Below are 17029 nucleotides of genomic sequence, written 5' to 3'. Positions count from 1 at the left end.
TTTTTTTGTTTTTTTGAGATGGTGTGTTGCTATATAGTTCAGGTGGTCTTGAACTCACTATGTAGCCCAGGCTGGCCTTGAACTCATGGCAACGGGATTACAGGTGTTTGCCACCATGCCTGGCTGTCATTTAAATTTTTGATGAAGTCCAGTTTATACATTTTATTTTGTGGTGTATGCTTTTTATGTTCTAAAAAATATTTTTCAATCCAAGGTCACAGATATTTTCTTCTAGAAGATATATAGTTTTTAGCTTTTACATTTAGATCTTTGTGCAAGTTAATTTTTACATACAATATAAAGTACATATGGAGAATCCATTTCCCTGCCTCCTTTCTTTCCTTCTTTTTGTTTTTTCTCCTCTTCTTCCTTTCCTTTCTTTCAATATTATATCTTTACGGTAAGTTTTGAAATCATCTAGTGTAAGGCCTCAATCTTTGCTCTCTCTCTCTTTTTTTTTTTTTGCTGTTAGGGGTTTTTTTGGTACCTGGGATTGAACTTGGGACCTTGTGCTTGCGAGGCAGACAGCGGAACCACTGAGCTAAATCCGCTGCTGTTGTTAGTTTTTTTGAGACAGGGTCTCACTGTGTAGATCAGGCTGGGTTTGAACTCACTGTGTAGCCCAGGCTGGCCTCGAACTTGCAGTGATCCTCCTGCTTCAGGCAGAAGATAGTACGTGTGAAAATGCAGCGATGAGAGATTGTATAACTAGGAAAAATTCCAAGTGTCCCTGTGGAGTGTTGAGAGGGAGAGGCAGGAAGAACCAGTAAGATCAGTATTCTAGCTATTAAGTTAGAAACCTCTCCATACTGTTTGGCTTTATTATATTCCTAAACATTTTTCTAATTTTTAAGTTGTTAAAATACACGTAAATTTTACCATCTTGACCTTTTAAAAGTGTATATTTCAGTGATATTAAACCCCCGTTTATACATCCCCAGCCTTTTTTATTTATTCTTTTGAGATAGCGTCTTGCCAAATTGCTTAGGTGGGACCCCTGCCTCAGCCTCCTAAAGTGCTAGAATTACAGGCCTATGCCACCACCTCTGGCTAAGAAGTTTTCATTTGGATATTCTTGCAACAACACTATCTATCACCCTTACATGTATCAGAGTAACCTACTCTGATTCCCCCAAGAAAAAAAATGTTCTAGTAAATTAAATAATTTGTCCCAATTTTTTACTCTTCTCTATGTATATGCTTGCATAACTTTTTCTCCCCCAGTACTAGGAATTGACCCCAGAGCCTTTGCATTGTGCTGTATCCCCAGTTCTTTCTTCTTTTTTTTTAAAATCTCTAGACAGGGTCTAAGTTACTAAATTGACCCCCTTGGGCTCAAACTTGTGATCCTCCTGCTTCAGCTTCCCGGAGGGCTGGGATCACAGGCATATGCTACCACACCTGGTTTGCTTACTTCTTGATAGGAAGAGTACATTTTTCCTTCTCTTGATATGCTTTGGTCAAGGGGACATGGATAGAACTGACAGTGTTCCAGCAGTGAAGTTAGGTCTTTAAAGACTATTTTTGTTTATTTTGTGTTTCTGCTATCTCCATGAGGATATCTCAGGGGTAGTCTAAGGGTTCAAGGAAGATGAGAGACACCTGAAACAAAGAATCCCTCAAATTAAGTTTGCTAGACTTGGTATAAACCTAAAAATACAGGATTCAAGCCAGGCGTGGTGGTGTACCCCTGTAATCCCAGCAGCCCTGAGGCTAAGGCAGGAGTATCACTGGAAGTTCAAGGTCAGACTGAACTGCATAGCAACCTCCTGCTAGATATTTTCTGCACAGATATTTAATTTTCACTTTACTACCCTAGCCCAAACTACTTCAGTTTTACCCCCTACAAACTCACATAAGCTTCAGGAGGGAGGAGATAGTTTTTGTCTAAGGTACCTTTTACATACCCAGCATTGTGCTTACTTAGTACTGGGGTTTCAAGAGCAATCACACTTTTTTTGAGTGACAGAAGAACAGAACATTTCTTGGTGCTTACTGTACTTAGTTTAAGTACACACTTAGTCTAAATAAACTCACAGTTTTCCCCCTCCATCTTTAGAAGTAAACAGTTACTCTTAGAGGAGCTTCTCACCAGAAGAATGTACACATACATAAAATGATCAATTATTTACAGGAATTTGTAGAGAGCCCTGTTCTGGTTTGGATCTGATGTCTCCCAAAGGCCCCTGTGGTAAAGGTTTGGTCCTCAGCCTGGGTGTGATTGGGAGGTTGCAGGATCTTAAGAGATGGGGCTGAAGGGCTGGGAATGTAGCTCTGCCCAGCATCTGCCTGGTGTGAGTTCCTGAGTTCGATTCCCCATACGAAGGATTCCCCATACGAAAACCAAAACAAAAAAGTTTGATTAGCTACATCCCTAACCTTTATTTTGAGACAAGGCTTTACTAAATTCCCAAAAAGAGTTGGGGCTGAACTGGATGGAGGAAGTTAGGTCACTGGGGAAATGCCCTGGAAGGGAAATTTGGGCCCTGGTCCCTTCCTGTCTTGCCCTTTGCTTCTCAGTCACTATGAGGTTAACAGGCCCCCTTTGCCATGCCTTCCTGCCATGCTGTTTTATGCTGCACAGGTCCAAAGCAGCAGGACCAAGTGATCATGAGCTGAAAATAAATCTTCCTTTTAAGATAATTACCTCAGGTATTTTATCAGTGTCAGAAAACTAACAACCGACCGGCACCCTCCTCATAAGCTCTTGCTGGCTGGGGCTGTAGCTCCTAACATGTACATAGGCCCCGGGTTCATCTCCCAGTAAACAGATACACACTCTGCTATTCAGATATTAAAGTGATTTGAAATTATGTGATTAAGCACCGTGGGTCGTATATTCTTTTTTTTTCCCCCAGTACGAGGGTTTGAACTCAGGACCTTGCAAGTGCGGCACCACTGAGCTAAATCCCTGGCCCTATATTCTTTTCATTATCAGTGTACAAGTAAGCAAGAACAATTGCTGCCAAAGATGCACATACGATTTTACTAAATTACCTGTAATGGCAGAAATGTGGGAGGCTAAGGCAGGAGAGTCCAAGTTCGAACTCAGCCTGGTGAATTTAGCGAAGCCTTGTCTCAAAGGGTTGGGGATGTAGCTCATTGGAAAGATCATGGATTCAATCTCCAGTACTGCAAAAAGAAAAAAAACACCCCCAAAACCAAAAAACCCATTACACTAAATTTTTATTTTAAGTATGTACACTCTTCTAAATGGGTTCTGCAATTTAGGAATGTAGCTGTTTTGTCATGTTTGATGGCATTTTTAAACTTTATACCCTGAAGATTGTTTATCATGAATATTATATATATATATATATATATATATATATATATATATTTTTTTTTTTTTTGGTATCGGGGATTGAACTTGGGACCTTGCGCTTGCAAGGCAAACAGCAGCACCACCCAGCTAAATCCCCACCCCTACACAATATAATTTTTGAGAGTATGCTGCTTGGCATACACTGAGATTAATGATTTTAAAAACCCAGCCTGGTATATGTGGGACAGTGAAATAGGTGTGGCTGAAGTGTGAAATGTGAAACTTAAGTGGAGAGAATGTTAGCATTTTGTGAAAAGTTATACTAAAAGTTGGAATTCATTCTATAGGCTTTGAGAAGTACCAGTGGTGTTTATTTTTTCCTTGTGATAGGGCTTGCACATAAGGATCTTTAAGTGAAACGTGATTTAGTGAGGTGGATTCCTGTAATCCAGGCTACTCTGGAGGCTGAGGCAGGAGGACCGCAATTTTGAGGCCAGGCTGGGCAACTTATTAAGCCTCTGTTCAAAAATGAAAAAATAAAAAGGCTAAGGCTGGAGCTTAGCACTCCAAGTGTTCAATCCCCTGTACTACCAAAAAAAAAGTGTGACTTGGTACAAAATGGTTTATACTTTTTTTTTTTTTTTTTTGGTACCAGGGATCGAACTCAGGTCCTTACACTTGAGTAGCAGGCAGCAAAACCACTGAGCTAAATCCCTGGCCCTTATCCTTTTTTAAAAATTGCTTTAGTTACACACACATATATTTAATTTTATTTCTTCAGTTTTGTTGCTTTCATTTTTGTTGCTGTTCTGTTTTCTGAGACAAGGTCTTGCTTTGTAGTCCAGGCTGGCCTTGAGCTCACTATGTAGTCCAGGATGGCCTCAAACATACAGTGATCCTCCTGCCTCCACCTCCCAGTGCTGGCATGTACCACCACACCTGGCCCTTATTTCTTCAGTTATACGAGGTAAAATCCATTAATATAGTGAATGTTTAAATGAAAAAAATTATTACAGTAAATCACACTGTACTATTAATTCTCTTCAACATACTCAAAATACTCTTCTTTGAATGTGCTTATCCCATCATCCTTGGCACTGTTTTTTTATTGTAATAAATTTTTAAAAATGTAAACATTTACAATATTTTTTGATTACCCTTTGTATATGTAATACATTTTTTGTCGTAAAATAAGCAGATAGATAACTAAAAATGAAAAAGAAACCTGCTACAATTCCCTGACTGACTATTACAAGATTTCAGAATTTTTGCAGATATATCTATAACTTTTTTTAAACCAGTTTCTTCAATATATTGTGAAAATTCCACTTCTGTAGTCTATTATGTGTCCACAGCACAATTAACATAGATAATTTAGGATACTGAAAGCTTTAGAGAAGTAAACTACTTCATGTGTATACCTTTGCAATAGTTCTGTGTGTGTGTGTGGGTTTTTTTTTTTGGTACCGGGGATTGAACTCGGGACCTTGCACTTGCGAGGCAGGTGCCAGAACCACTGAGCTAAATCCCTGGCCCCCTTTGCAGTAGTTCTGTAAAAGCTTGAGATTGGGAGCTGATGAATCTAAAACTTCAGTCTACTTTCTTCCCCTTTGGGTGTCTGCTGCCAGAAATAACCTGGTACTTATAACCTGGTGCTTGTGCGTACTGCTATTCATCTGTTTCCGACAAACATAGACATGTATTTGTTTTGTTTAGAAGAGTGGATAATAGTCCAAACTCTTCATCAGAATAAGGGAAAATAAATTTTGACTGTGTAGACATTACAGGTGGCCCTCAACTTGTTGGGAACTTGAAATAATTTTCCTTAAAACAGGTTTTGAAGGGTGGTTTGGTTCCCAGGCTGTTTGTCCTTTCAAATAAATGAATGCTCTTTGATCTATTTCCTTCGTCATGCTTTGGCTGTACCTTAAAAACCAGGGATACTGGGGTTGGAGATGTAGCTCAGTGGTAGAGTACTGCACCTAGCACCTCCCCCCGCCAAAGAAGTGGAGGCTCTTGCCAGTAAGATATTTGAAACCAAGTGATGATGTTGCCATGCAAACAAATAATTATAGTACAGAGGATGGTAAATTATAGCCATGGGCTAAGTAAAATGAGAGTAGATAAAGGTGTTTCAAAATGTGTATTGGAGTGAACAGAATTAAGAAAAGTAGGTTTTTTGGTTAAAAATATAATTAAACTAGTTCTAGGAAAATCAAGATACTTAACGTTCCCTTAAAACAAGTGTTTCTATGGAAAATGTATTTTTTTTGTTGTTTTTTTTTGGTATTGGGGTTCAAACTCGGGTTCTTGCACTTGCGCAGCAGGTGGCGAAACCACTGAGCTAAATCCTCGGCCCTGGAAAATGTATTTTTAAGTCTACTGTACCTAGTAAGTTCAGAGCACACCTATACCAACTCTTCTCTATGCTTACCTAGCCCTCAATAGGAAACATTGCTATTTTTTTTTTTTTTTTGGAGACAAGGTCTCACTATTCAGTTTGGGCTGGCCTTGAAGTCTCACTATGTAGCTCAGGCTGGCCTCTAACTCACAGCAATCCTCCTGCCTCAGCCTCCTTATCTCCTTATTTTCCCATGAGTTGATGCTGTTCAGACAAGGCCTCTCACCAAAGGATTTGGTTGGAGTTTTAAGAGCAGTGTAGGAGGACAGCACTACTGTTGCTGTGAGAATCTATGGATTCTTTAAAAAGAGCAAGTCTTTTTGAGCTGGGAACTGCATCTATATTTTCTCTTTGCTGCCAAATAGTTGAGTAGTATGTGATACAGTGTGCCATTTACTTAAGAGTCATAAGCAGGTCTTATTAAAAACTAGTACAACAAAATATATTATGCTTATGAAATATGTAGCATACTCTGTTTTAAAAATTTATTTTAGGTGTTTTGTAGCATACTTTCTAAAACTCAAAATTATTTCCTAACCTCTTTTCACATTTATGTAGGATCTTCTTTTTAGACCCAATCTACTTCTGAAGAAAATGTTAATTGGCGGCTCTTGGGATGCTTTAACAATGATTTCTGTATGTTTTTTCCAGTTAACTTGCATATTTTATTTATCACCCTTAGGGTCAACATCAAACATTTTCCCTCTTTTACTGATTTAATACTGTAAGGGGCCAGGGATTTAGCTCAGTGGTTCTGCCACCTGCTTCTCAAGCACAAGGTCCTGAGTTCAATCCCTGGTACCAAAATAAAATAAAAGAAATAAAAGAAAAACTGTAGTTTCTGAACTATAAATCTCTTGGGCATCAGTAAAATCACTAATTTTACTTTAAATATTATAATTCCCTTAAAAATAATGAAGGTAGTTAAAGTTAATTACCTAAAAGTAGAAACACTAACTTTACTGTTTTACAAGGATTCTAGGAGGCTCACTTATAAGAATGAGGGCAGTGAGTGAAGTTTATCAGTATTTTACAGACCATCATAATTGGTCAGTAAATTTCCTACTGTGTAACTTCCAAATTTCTTGTTTATCACCAGATCCTATAACCCTATCAATATTGTCTCTGCTGTGTAAATAACTCTGAGTAGTGCAATATTGCTTATAGGGTTTTGGTATTTGGGAAAAACAATGGGCAGGCTGTAGAAACTACTGTATATAGCTGTAACTGAAGCAAAAGTCATCTTCGTTTAGGGAGAAAATAGTAGCAGCTAGATTTCACTATAAACATTAAAATCTGAGGCTAAAACATGAATTTTTTTTTTTTTTTTAGAGACTTCATCTTGGTATAGTCCAGGCTGTCCTAGATCTCAATGTGTAGCTCAGGCTGGCCTTGAATTTGAAGCAGTCCTCCTGCCTCAGCCTGTTTTGTTTTGTTTTTTGAGACAGGGTCTTACTATGTAATTCAGGCTGGTCTTGAACTTGCATAGATCCTCCCACCTCTGCCTCCTGAGTGCTGGGATTACAGGCTACACCAACTTGCCTGTTTGCCTGAGCCTATTGAGTGCTGGGAGTACTAGTGTGCACCACCATACCTGGTTCCAAATTTTAATTTACTGGAAGGCAATATTTATGTTTTCTAAGTTCTTAACATTTTGATAAGTTAAACTTGAGTTTATTTGTAGTATAAGGAAATAGAATTATAGTGTTGAAAGTTACCTGAGATTACAACTCTCATGTAATAGGAGAGACCCAGAGAGATGAGGACTCACCTAAGGCCATATAGCTGGTTAGTGACACTAGGAATAGAACTTTTTTTTTTCCAGTACCGGGGATAGAACTCAGGACCTTGTGCTTGGGAGGCAGGCACGCCACACTGAGCTAAATCCCTGGGCCAGGACTAGAACTTTTACCACTTAATCCAATTCTTTTCATTTTTCTGTACCATAATATTAGGTTATATTCAGAGGGAATTATTTGACTTTTTAAGTTTAGCAATATTGTATCTAAAACTTTTTAAATAACTTTAAGAATTTGCATTTTTTCCATATCTGTGTTCCCTTTCCAGTCTGCATGGTACGAGAAGTGAAACCCAGGGCCTTTGCACTGAGTTATAGCCTCAGCTCTTTTTATTTATTTTTATACAGTGTCTTGGTAAATTGCTAAATTTCCCGGGCTGGTCTTTTTTTTGGTACTGGGGATGGAACTGAGGCTGGTCTTCAACTTGTGTTTTCCTTTTTGGCCTCCCAGAGTGCTGGGATTATAGGTGTGTACCTCGACACCTGATTTTTTATTTGTTTTAATAACATATTACTTTAGTCTACATAAAAAACAAAGTAATGAAAATTGAAGTACATGAAGTCACTTGGACTACTGCATTTAGCATCTTTTTTTATCCCCTGCTTATTGCCTAGACCAGTGTGGTAGTGAACCTATGGCATGACTGCCGCAGCAAGCTGTTTGTATTGAAAGCTCTAAAAGGTTCGCCATCACTGGCCTAGGCCACTGACTTCAAAAACAAGCAAATACTTGGGGATTAGAGAAAAAAAGAAGAATGAAGATAATTATGTGAGGTAAAAATTCTGTATCATGAATGTGATCATTATCTAAAATGTACATATCTAAAATGTACCAGTAAAATTAATAAAAAAAAACCCCAGGGCCAGGCATTTAGCTCAGTGGTTTTGCTGCCTGCTGTGCAAGCGCAAGAACCCGAGTTCGATCCCCGGTACCAAAAAAACCCCAAAAGCAAAAACAAGCAAATACGTCCCCTGCATATAATCACAAAATGTTGGTACAGTTTTCCATAGAGGATGAAATTTTACTCTCAAGCTTTTTTCTTATCTTTTCACAAATTTTTTTTTTTTTTTTTTGGTACTGGGGATTGAATTCCAGTCCTTGCACTTGAGCAGCAGGCTGCAAAACCACTGAGTGAAAGTCCCGGCCTGAAGGCCTCTAAATTTGGTGGCATATATTTGTAGCTCTTTGGTTAATGTGGTGTATTTGTAATAAAGGTAACTGAGTATCCTTGAAATAAAATTGTTCTGTATTTTAACTTGAAACCATATTTCCTCCCAAAGGTAGGAAAGTGCTATTATTTACCTGATCATCACTGACCCTATGGAATTGTTCATGTTTTTGTATTAATACAATATATGACAGTGGCTACTTAGAATCTTATTTTGACTTAAATCTAAGAGAGATGCATGGATAATGATTTCAAAATGTTATCTAGTTTTAAAATTTTATATACTTTTTTATTTCCACTTTTTTCTTTTTTGCACAATGGCGGTTATAAAATCTAGGGCTTTATGCATGCTAGGCAAGTACCATTTTACATCCCTACTCTCATCTTTTCAAAGTATTTATTACACATTAAAATAATAAAAAATATAAAAAGGAAGGAAAGACTAAAATATTTTGGTTACTAATATGTGTTTTGGTTTATAAAATAAATATTTGTGCTGATTTTTAGTTCCAGAAAGCTGACTCTGATCTGGATTACATTCAGTACAGGCTGGAATATGAAATCAAGATTAATCATCCTGATTCAGCAGGCGAGGTAATCTATAAAATGAATAAACCTTTTTAACTGAATATTTCATAAAAAGATTTTCTGGTAGTTTCTAATAGTATACTTCTTTTTTTGGTGTGTGTGGTAATGGAGATTGATTCCAGGGCCTTACACATGCTAGGCAAATGCTGTACCACTAAACTATATCCCCAGCCGTAATATTTCTACTAATAAAAGAATAAAGCAATAACATTAACAATTGCATTATACTGAATTTATAGATTCTTAAAATCTTGTGATGGAAGCTTGGTCAGGGCATACTGAAAAGATTATAACTATCATCAGTGAAATTTGTGGCACTTTGCTTGTTATATTTCCCTAACTTTCAAAAAAGAATCATTGATGGCACAGCATCTGCCAGGCAAGTTGCAAGGCCTTGAGTTCAATTTCCAGTACCAAAAGAAAGAAAAGAAGAATCATTGAGGGCTGGAGATGTAGCTCAGTGGTAGAGATCTTCCCTGGCATGTGCAAGGCCCTAGGTTCCATCACCAGCACCAAAAACAAAAAGAATCATTGAGCTCCGAGGTACAAACCAGGGTAGAAACCTCTGAAATTCCAAGAGAGAATATAGCCGCTACTCACTAGAGCAGTGGTTCTTCAGTATGTATTGGCAGGCATGCTATTCTCCTAGGAACAGGATGATGTACTGTTCAATTTGTTTAATTATACAATATGAGCAATGGTTTTTGCATAAAATTATGTCCTAAGTTATTGTAACATGAGGTGGATTAGAAATAGTATCTATTCATTTACTTATTTATTTTTGAGACTGTTTTGCCCAGGCTGGTCTCAAATTTCTAGGCTCAAGTGATCCTCTTGACTCAGCCCCTTGAGTAGCTGGGAGTATAGGTACATACTACTGCCTCCAGCTGACTATTCATAGGCCATAAAGTCATAACTGTAAGTATACATGCCCATGGAATAAAAGCAAGTGATGCCTAAAAGCATTACTATCTTTGACAGTTCTTGCCAGCAAACAAGAAATGCTATACTTTATAGTTTTCAAAAAGTAAAACACATTAAAAATTTTTTTGACTGGATAGAAGTACAAATTAAACTGACATTTTATACAAAATCAGGAAAACTTCATGAATGTTCACTTTTTACTGTTCAATTCATGGTATTGCAGAATTATATTTGAATTATTCTAGCTCTTGACTTTTTTGTCTTTTGTGTGTGTGTGTGTGTGTGTGTGTGTGTGTGTGTGTGTGTGTGTGTGTGATACTGGGGATTGAACCTAGAGTCTTTGCACTGAGCTACATCCCCAAACTCCTTTTTTGAAACCGGGTCTTTCTAAGTTGCCCAGGCTGGCCTTGAACTTGGCTGTGATCCTCCTGCCTAAGCCTCCTGAGTAGTTGGGATTCCAGGCTCATGCTTGATATTTTGAGGAACCACCAAACTGTTTTTCAAAGTAGCTAAATTGCTTTACATTCTTAGGTTTTTTTCTTTTTCTAGTTGTGGTGAAATATTCATAACATAAAATTTACCTTTTTTTGTTTGTTCTTTGAGATTGTTTCTCACTATGTAAACCAGGCTAGCTTTGGACTCACTGTGCAACCAAGACTAGCCTCAAACTCAGAACAGACCTTTGTCTCAGCCTCTCAGAGTGCTGGGATTACAGGCATGCACCACCATAGTCGTTCAGTGCCTGCCCCATGGGAATCACCATTCTACCTCTGTCTTTACGAATGACTTCTCTAGATCTAAATACATCATAGATGTAGAAGCATATATTTGTCTGTTTGTGACTGGCTGATTTCACTTAGCATACTGGCCTTAAGATTCATCCATATTGTAGCAGTGTCAGAACTTCTTTTTTTAAGGTGGAATAATATTCCATTGTATGTGAGTATCATAGTTTCTTTATTCACTCATCTGTCAATGGACATTTGGTTTGCTTCCAACTTTTGCTTATTGTGAATACTGCTGCTATAAACATTTGTGAATAAATATTTGTTTGAGTATATGCTTTAAGTTCTTTTGAGTATATAGCCAGAAGTAGAATTGTTAGGTCACATGGTAATTTTGTTTTAATTTTTGAGGAACTATATCTTTTTAAATACCTTAATATTCATACAATAACTTTATCTACCTTCTTTTTGTATGTACGTGTTACATTTGGGAACAAAACCAATCTTTTAATGTTCATAGGTTTGCCCAACATTAGGCCTAATGATTATTTATCAAGAAAGAGGAGGGCCGAGGATTTAGCTCAGTGGTTTCGCTGCCTGCCTCGCAAGTGCAAGGACCTGAGTTTGATCCCTGGTACCCGCCCCCCCGCCCCCAAAAGAGGAAAGTGTCAGATGTGGTGGAGCATTCTTGTAATCCCAGTGCTTGGGAGGCCGAGGCAGGAGGATCACTGAGTTTGAGGTCAGCCTGGGCTACACAGTGAGTTCAAGTCCAATTTGAACTACATAGTGAGACCCTGTCTCAAAAAATAAAAAATTTTTTTTAAAAAGTGGAAAGTAAATCACCAGTTGTCTAACACCGTCTCTCTGTGGTGATACATTGTGTGTACCTGTAGTAAATATTCATTGACATATGTGCCAGCCACCTATGGTGTGTGTTTACTCAGATCCACATACATACATGCATTTTTATTTAGCTGCATTATCTTCCTTCTAGTACCATTTATGACTTGGAAGCTGTCAATAACTATGCACAAAAGTCAACCTTTTTTCTGGGGTCTATTTATACAGAGAGAGACAATAAACTGTAAGGTCCTATTACTGTGTTTTCACCCTTAATTGTTCCAGAACAGTAATTTTTTAAAATTTTACAAGCATTTTTCTTATCTTTTTCTGTTTTTATTTTTATTTTTTGAGACAGGATCCCCCTATGTAGTTCAGGCTGGACTTGAACTCACTATGTAGCCCAGGCTTGCTTTGAACCCTAGGCGATCCTGCTGCCTCAGTTTCCTGAGTGGAATTACAGGCATGCACTACCATACCAGGCTTTCCCTGTCAATTTGTTTTTTTTTTTGTACCAGGGGTTGAATTTAGGACCTTGCGATTTTGAGGCAGGCACGGTGCCACTGAGCTAAATCCCCGGCTCCTTGTCAATTTTTATTTATTTATTTATTTATTTTTTGGTACTGGGGATCGAACTTGGGTCCTTGCGCTTGAGAGGCAGGCGGCAGAACCACTGAGCTAAATCCCTGGCTCTCTGTCAAGTTTTTAAAGCTTGTAAATAGTACAACTAATGCCACATTTCATTAAAACACTTGGCATTCAGCTGTTTGCTCATGGACTGGCTCTTTTCTTTTCTCTCATGACCAGCATTATCATTAGCAGAGCATTTCTTATATATTTTTAAGACCTTTTATCACCCACTTAAGATAAATAAAACCCTAAAATGAATTGAGGTATTATAGGCACAACATTAAAGTGCAGTGCAGTTTTACAAATGTTAATAGAAGAACACAGTGGCTCTCAAGATCAAGTTATTTATTTATTTTTAAGAGCCAGTTATTTGAACAAAGCAGGCTATGCATACATTTTTTTTCCTTTGTGATGGCTGTGTTAAGTTCTGTTCATAATCTAGTCGTAAGCAGGCTGTGTGGGTGTAGTGGCACATGCCTATAATCCCAGCACTCGGGAGGCTGAGGCAGGAGGATCTCCATGAGTTCAAAGATAGCCTGGGCTACATAGTGAGTTCAAGCCCAGTCTGAACTACCAAAGTAAGACCCTGTGTTAAAAAAAAAAAAAAAAAAAAGCAATCCCCAGTACCAAAAAAAAAAGCAAGAAACAAAAGAATACCTGGTTTTGAAGTGACAATAGAGAGAAGGCAAAGAATTATTTTCCCCATATATACATATATAATATTATAATTTATATATTTTTAAATTGTACAAGAGAAATTTTCAGAAGATAATTGATAAACAGAAAATTTAAAGTTCTAGAGGATATGGGAAGGAAACACTAGTGGTAGTGATAGCAGCTAAATAAAGATGAGAATGTCTATAGATATTTTTATAAAAATCTATAGTCATGAAAATGGAGTTTCTACTGGATTGTTTCTGCCTTCATAGCAAGGCATTTGGTGAGGTCATGTGGAAGAAGGAGCAAGTAAATGGGTATTGGAGGAAGGACAGAAAGTTTGGAATAGGTAGGAACCTTCAGGGAATGAAAAGAATTCAGTACCGTTTGGCAGACAGAAGAGACTAATTGAGATGTCTTTTATAAATGTAGATACCAATTTTATATATTTAATTAATTAATTAATTCATTCATTCATTTATTTCAGGGTGGCCTTTAACTCAGTATATAGCCCAGGCTGGCATTGAATTCATGGTGACCCTCCTGCCTCAGCCTCCTGAATGCTGGGATTATAGGCACGCATTACTATGCTTGGCAGTAGTTATTTATATTACAAAATGAATTTGAAAAACCAATGTAGTTTATATAGTTGAGTTGGCATGAATTTTATATTTTATGTGTATATTTAATACATTGGTATTTACTTATACTTCAGTTCCATGGCAGTATGTTTATTAATTTTATAATTAGTGGTTTCAAGTTATCCTATTCTTTTTTTTTTGGTACCGGGGATCCAACTTGGGTCCTTGCGCTTGTGCAGCATATTCTGTTCTTTTTGTTTTTCGGGCTTTTTTTGGTACCAGGGATCGAACTCTGGTCCTTGTGCCTGCAAGGCAGGCAGCAGAATCACTGAGCTAAATCCCCAGCCCCTCAAGTTATCCTATTCTTGAAGAACAAATCAAAGTAGTAGCTTTAATCTTCTTCTGAATGGCATTTAAAATTATATTTAGCTGCTGCGCAAGTGCAAAGACCCGAGTTCAATCCCCAGTACCAAAAAAAAAAAAAAATTTAGAAATAATGTGTGGTTGTGAACTGTGCATCAAATGTATACATCTAAACTGATCTTATTTGCTGTTTAATATTGATGTGTGTGTGTGTGTGTGTGTGTGTGTGTGTGTGTGATTTCTATCCCTAGGGTATAAATTCCTTGATAATATGCTCCAGGTCTTATACTCCCCCCATCCTGTCACATCGTTGTATATATATCAACAGTGTTCAATTAAATAGTTAATAGTAATATGATATATTCTAATTCTTAAGAAGAAATTTAATTTTTCCATTCCATGATTTAATATTTACTGGCTTTTTTCCTGATGTAGAAAAATCCAGTTACACTCTTAAAGGAATTGTCAGCTATAAAGTCTCGATACCAAACTTTGTATGCACGTTTTAAACCCATTGCTATTGAGCAGAAAGAGACTAAGAACCGCATTTATACTACTTTGAATAAGACTATGGCCATGATACAAGAACTACAAAAGCATACTGATGTGGAGGTAATGTTTTCAATTGACAAATTGGATTCTATAGTTTTAGTTCTCAATGTTGTTTTATAAGATAAACACTGAGGAATGTGGATTTAAAAATTTAGAAGTCAGTTTGAACTATTGATAGAAATGCTATTTTTGATACCCTCAAGTATGATTATTTTTATTTCCTTTTATTTTAAAATAAATAAGTGGACATGGCATGATTAATGAAGAGGTATGCTGCCTTAGATTATGTAATCATGGCAGAAGAGAACCCTTGCTAATACTTAATTAAATAGACCTACTCTGCATCTTATAAAAACTAGTGAGACTGAGCAGTCTGGAAAGTATTTATAGCAGAAACAGTTGTGGGGGCATTATCATGGATCAAACCTAGGACCTTGTGCAACTCACGCAAGCACTCTGTCACAGAACTACACTCCCAATTTTTGTTGTTGTTGTTTTATTTTGTTTTTTTGAGACAGGATTTTACCATGTAGTTCAGGCTGGCCTTGAACTCACTCTGTAGCCCAGGCTGGCTTCGAAATTGCAACGATCCTCCTGCCTCAGCCTTCCAAGTGCTGGGATTACAGGCATGCACCACCATGCCTGGCTTGGTTTTTTTTTCTCCTTTTCTTCAATTGGGTTGTCAGGCCTGGGTGAGTCTGACCTCCCCTCCATTCCTTCAGTCCATTCCTCATCCCTGTTTTATATAGTGTAAGAATCCTTGTAATTGGGAGGCTAAAGCAGGAGGGTCACTGTGAGTTCGAGACCAGTGTGGGCTACATAGTGAGTTCAAGGCCTGCTTGAACTACATAGCAAGACTCTGTCTCAAAAAATACAAAAAACAAACAAATTGCCCCTTCTGGATGTAATATGTGGCATATTTCTGATTGACACTATAAATTGGTATGGAAAAATAGTTATGATAGTGATGGATGATTTATTTATTTATCTAGTGGTGCTGGGGGTCAAATCCAGGGCTTTGAACATATTAGCTGAGTAATCTACCACTGAACCACATCTGCAGCCCCTACATGATAGGGGTTTTTAATGATCTAAATTGCTATAAAGATAACCATTAAGGAGAATATCTAAATGATGTTTTTATCTGAAATAAGCAATTATTTATCAGGTAGAATGCTGAGAGAGCTTTCACTTTGCATTGGATGATAGCAAACAAGGAGAGATGAGGGCTGGGGATTTAGCTCAGTGGTGCTATGCCTGCCTCTCAAGTGCAATGTACTGAGTTCAATCCCCAGTACCAAAAAACCCAAAAAAACAAGGAGAAATGACTGAAAAGTAGGTTTTAAACCTTTGAAAAGGAAGCTGTATTTTAGAATCAGTAAAGACCAAATTTGGAGATGTAAAGATAGAATGGGTCCTCTACCTACTACTTTTTTTTTTTAATTTTAAAAATTTATTTCATTTATTTATTTATTTTGGTACCAGGGATGGAACTCATCACCTTGTATTTGCGAGGCAGGCCCCGTGCCCCTGAGCTAAATCCCCCACCCTATTTTTTATTTTTTGAGACAGAGTCTTGCTGTGTAGTTCAGGCTGGCCTTGAATTTATATAAATCCTCTTGTCTCAGAGTGCTGCGATTACCAATGTGTGTCACCATGACCAGCAGCTACGTAAGTTTTAAAATGAGATAAATCTAGAAAGTTTAAAGAAAGTACATATGTGACATTCAATCTTCTGACATTCAACCCTTTTAAGATTAAAAGGGAGATGAACCTGGTGGTGCACACCTACAGTCCCTGCACTTAGGAGGCTGAGGCAGGAGAATCACCATGAGTTCAAGGCCCACTTGGGCTACACAGTGAGGTCAGGAGCAGCCTAAATTACATAGGAAGACCCTGTCTCAAAAGGAAAAAAAACAAAAGGATTAGACACTAAAAAATAAACTGTTGCCCGGGAATTTAGCTCAGTGGTTCCGCCGCCTGCCTTGCAAGCACAAGGTCCTGAGTTCGATCTCTGGTACAAAAAAAAAAACCAAAAAAAAAACCCTGTTAACAGGCTGGGCATGGTGGCATATACCTGTAATCCCAGCACTTGGGAGTCTGAGGCAGGAGTATCGCTGCAAGTCAGAGGTCAGCCTGGGGTACATATAGTCAGTACAAGGCCAGGCTGAACTACATAGTGAGACCTAGTTTTAAAAAAACCAAACAAATAACCCAACCTCCCCCCCAAAAAACCCCCCAAAACAAAAAAAGGTAGACAGTGTATTTGAATTGATTATTATTAAAAAAGAGAGTTGAGGGCCAGGGATTTAGCTCAGTGGTTCTGCCTGCCTTGCAAGCACAAGGTCCAGATCTCTGGTACCAAAAAAAATAAAAAGAGGTGAATTGATAATTTTCAATAATAAATAGGGAGAATAGAAAAGGAAATGGGAGAAAGAGAACACATGTTAATCTAGCTGATATTAAATCTTTCTTAGCTGATATTAAATCATTGCAATTTAAATATACTTAATTATGAAGTTAACCAACCAAAGAA

At 37.7% G+C, this 17029-nt stretch overlaps 1 protein-coding gene across 8 annotated transcripts in view; it reads left to right on the top strand.

Annotated features, from left to right (window-relative positions):
- The window catches only part of Trim37 (tripartite motif containing 37), a 141859-nt gene that overhangs the window by 6155 nt on the left and 118675 nt on the right, over positions 1–17029 (top strand). Inside the window, exons 2-3 of one of the 8 annotated variants that reach the window (XM_087191434.1) lie at positions 9141–9227; positions 14377–14553. The exons of the other annotated variants lie outside the window; for them this stretch is intronic. Of the exons in view, the coding sequence (XP_087047560.1) occupies positions 9141–9227; positions 14377–14553 (264 nt within the window). The remainder of the gene's footprint in view (positions 1–9140; positions 9228–14376; positions 14554–17029) is intronic. 8 annotated transcript variants of the gene reach the window in all.

The sequence above is a fragment of the Heterocephalus glaber genome, unplaced genomic scaffold (genome assembly GCF_053883595.1).
Source record: "Heterocephalus glaber isolate CG9 unplaced genomic scaffold, H.glaber_assembly_v1.0 deba00001564, whole genome shotgun sequence".
Lineage (NCBI taxonomy): Eukaryota > Metazoa > Chordata > Mammalia > Rodentia > Bathyergidae > Heterocephalus > Heterocephalus glaber.
The sequence above is the reverse complement of the archived record's forward strand: the minus strand, read 5'-3'. Positions and strand labels throughout refer to the sequence as shown.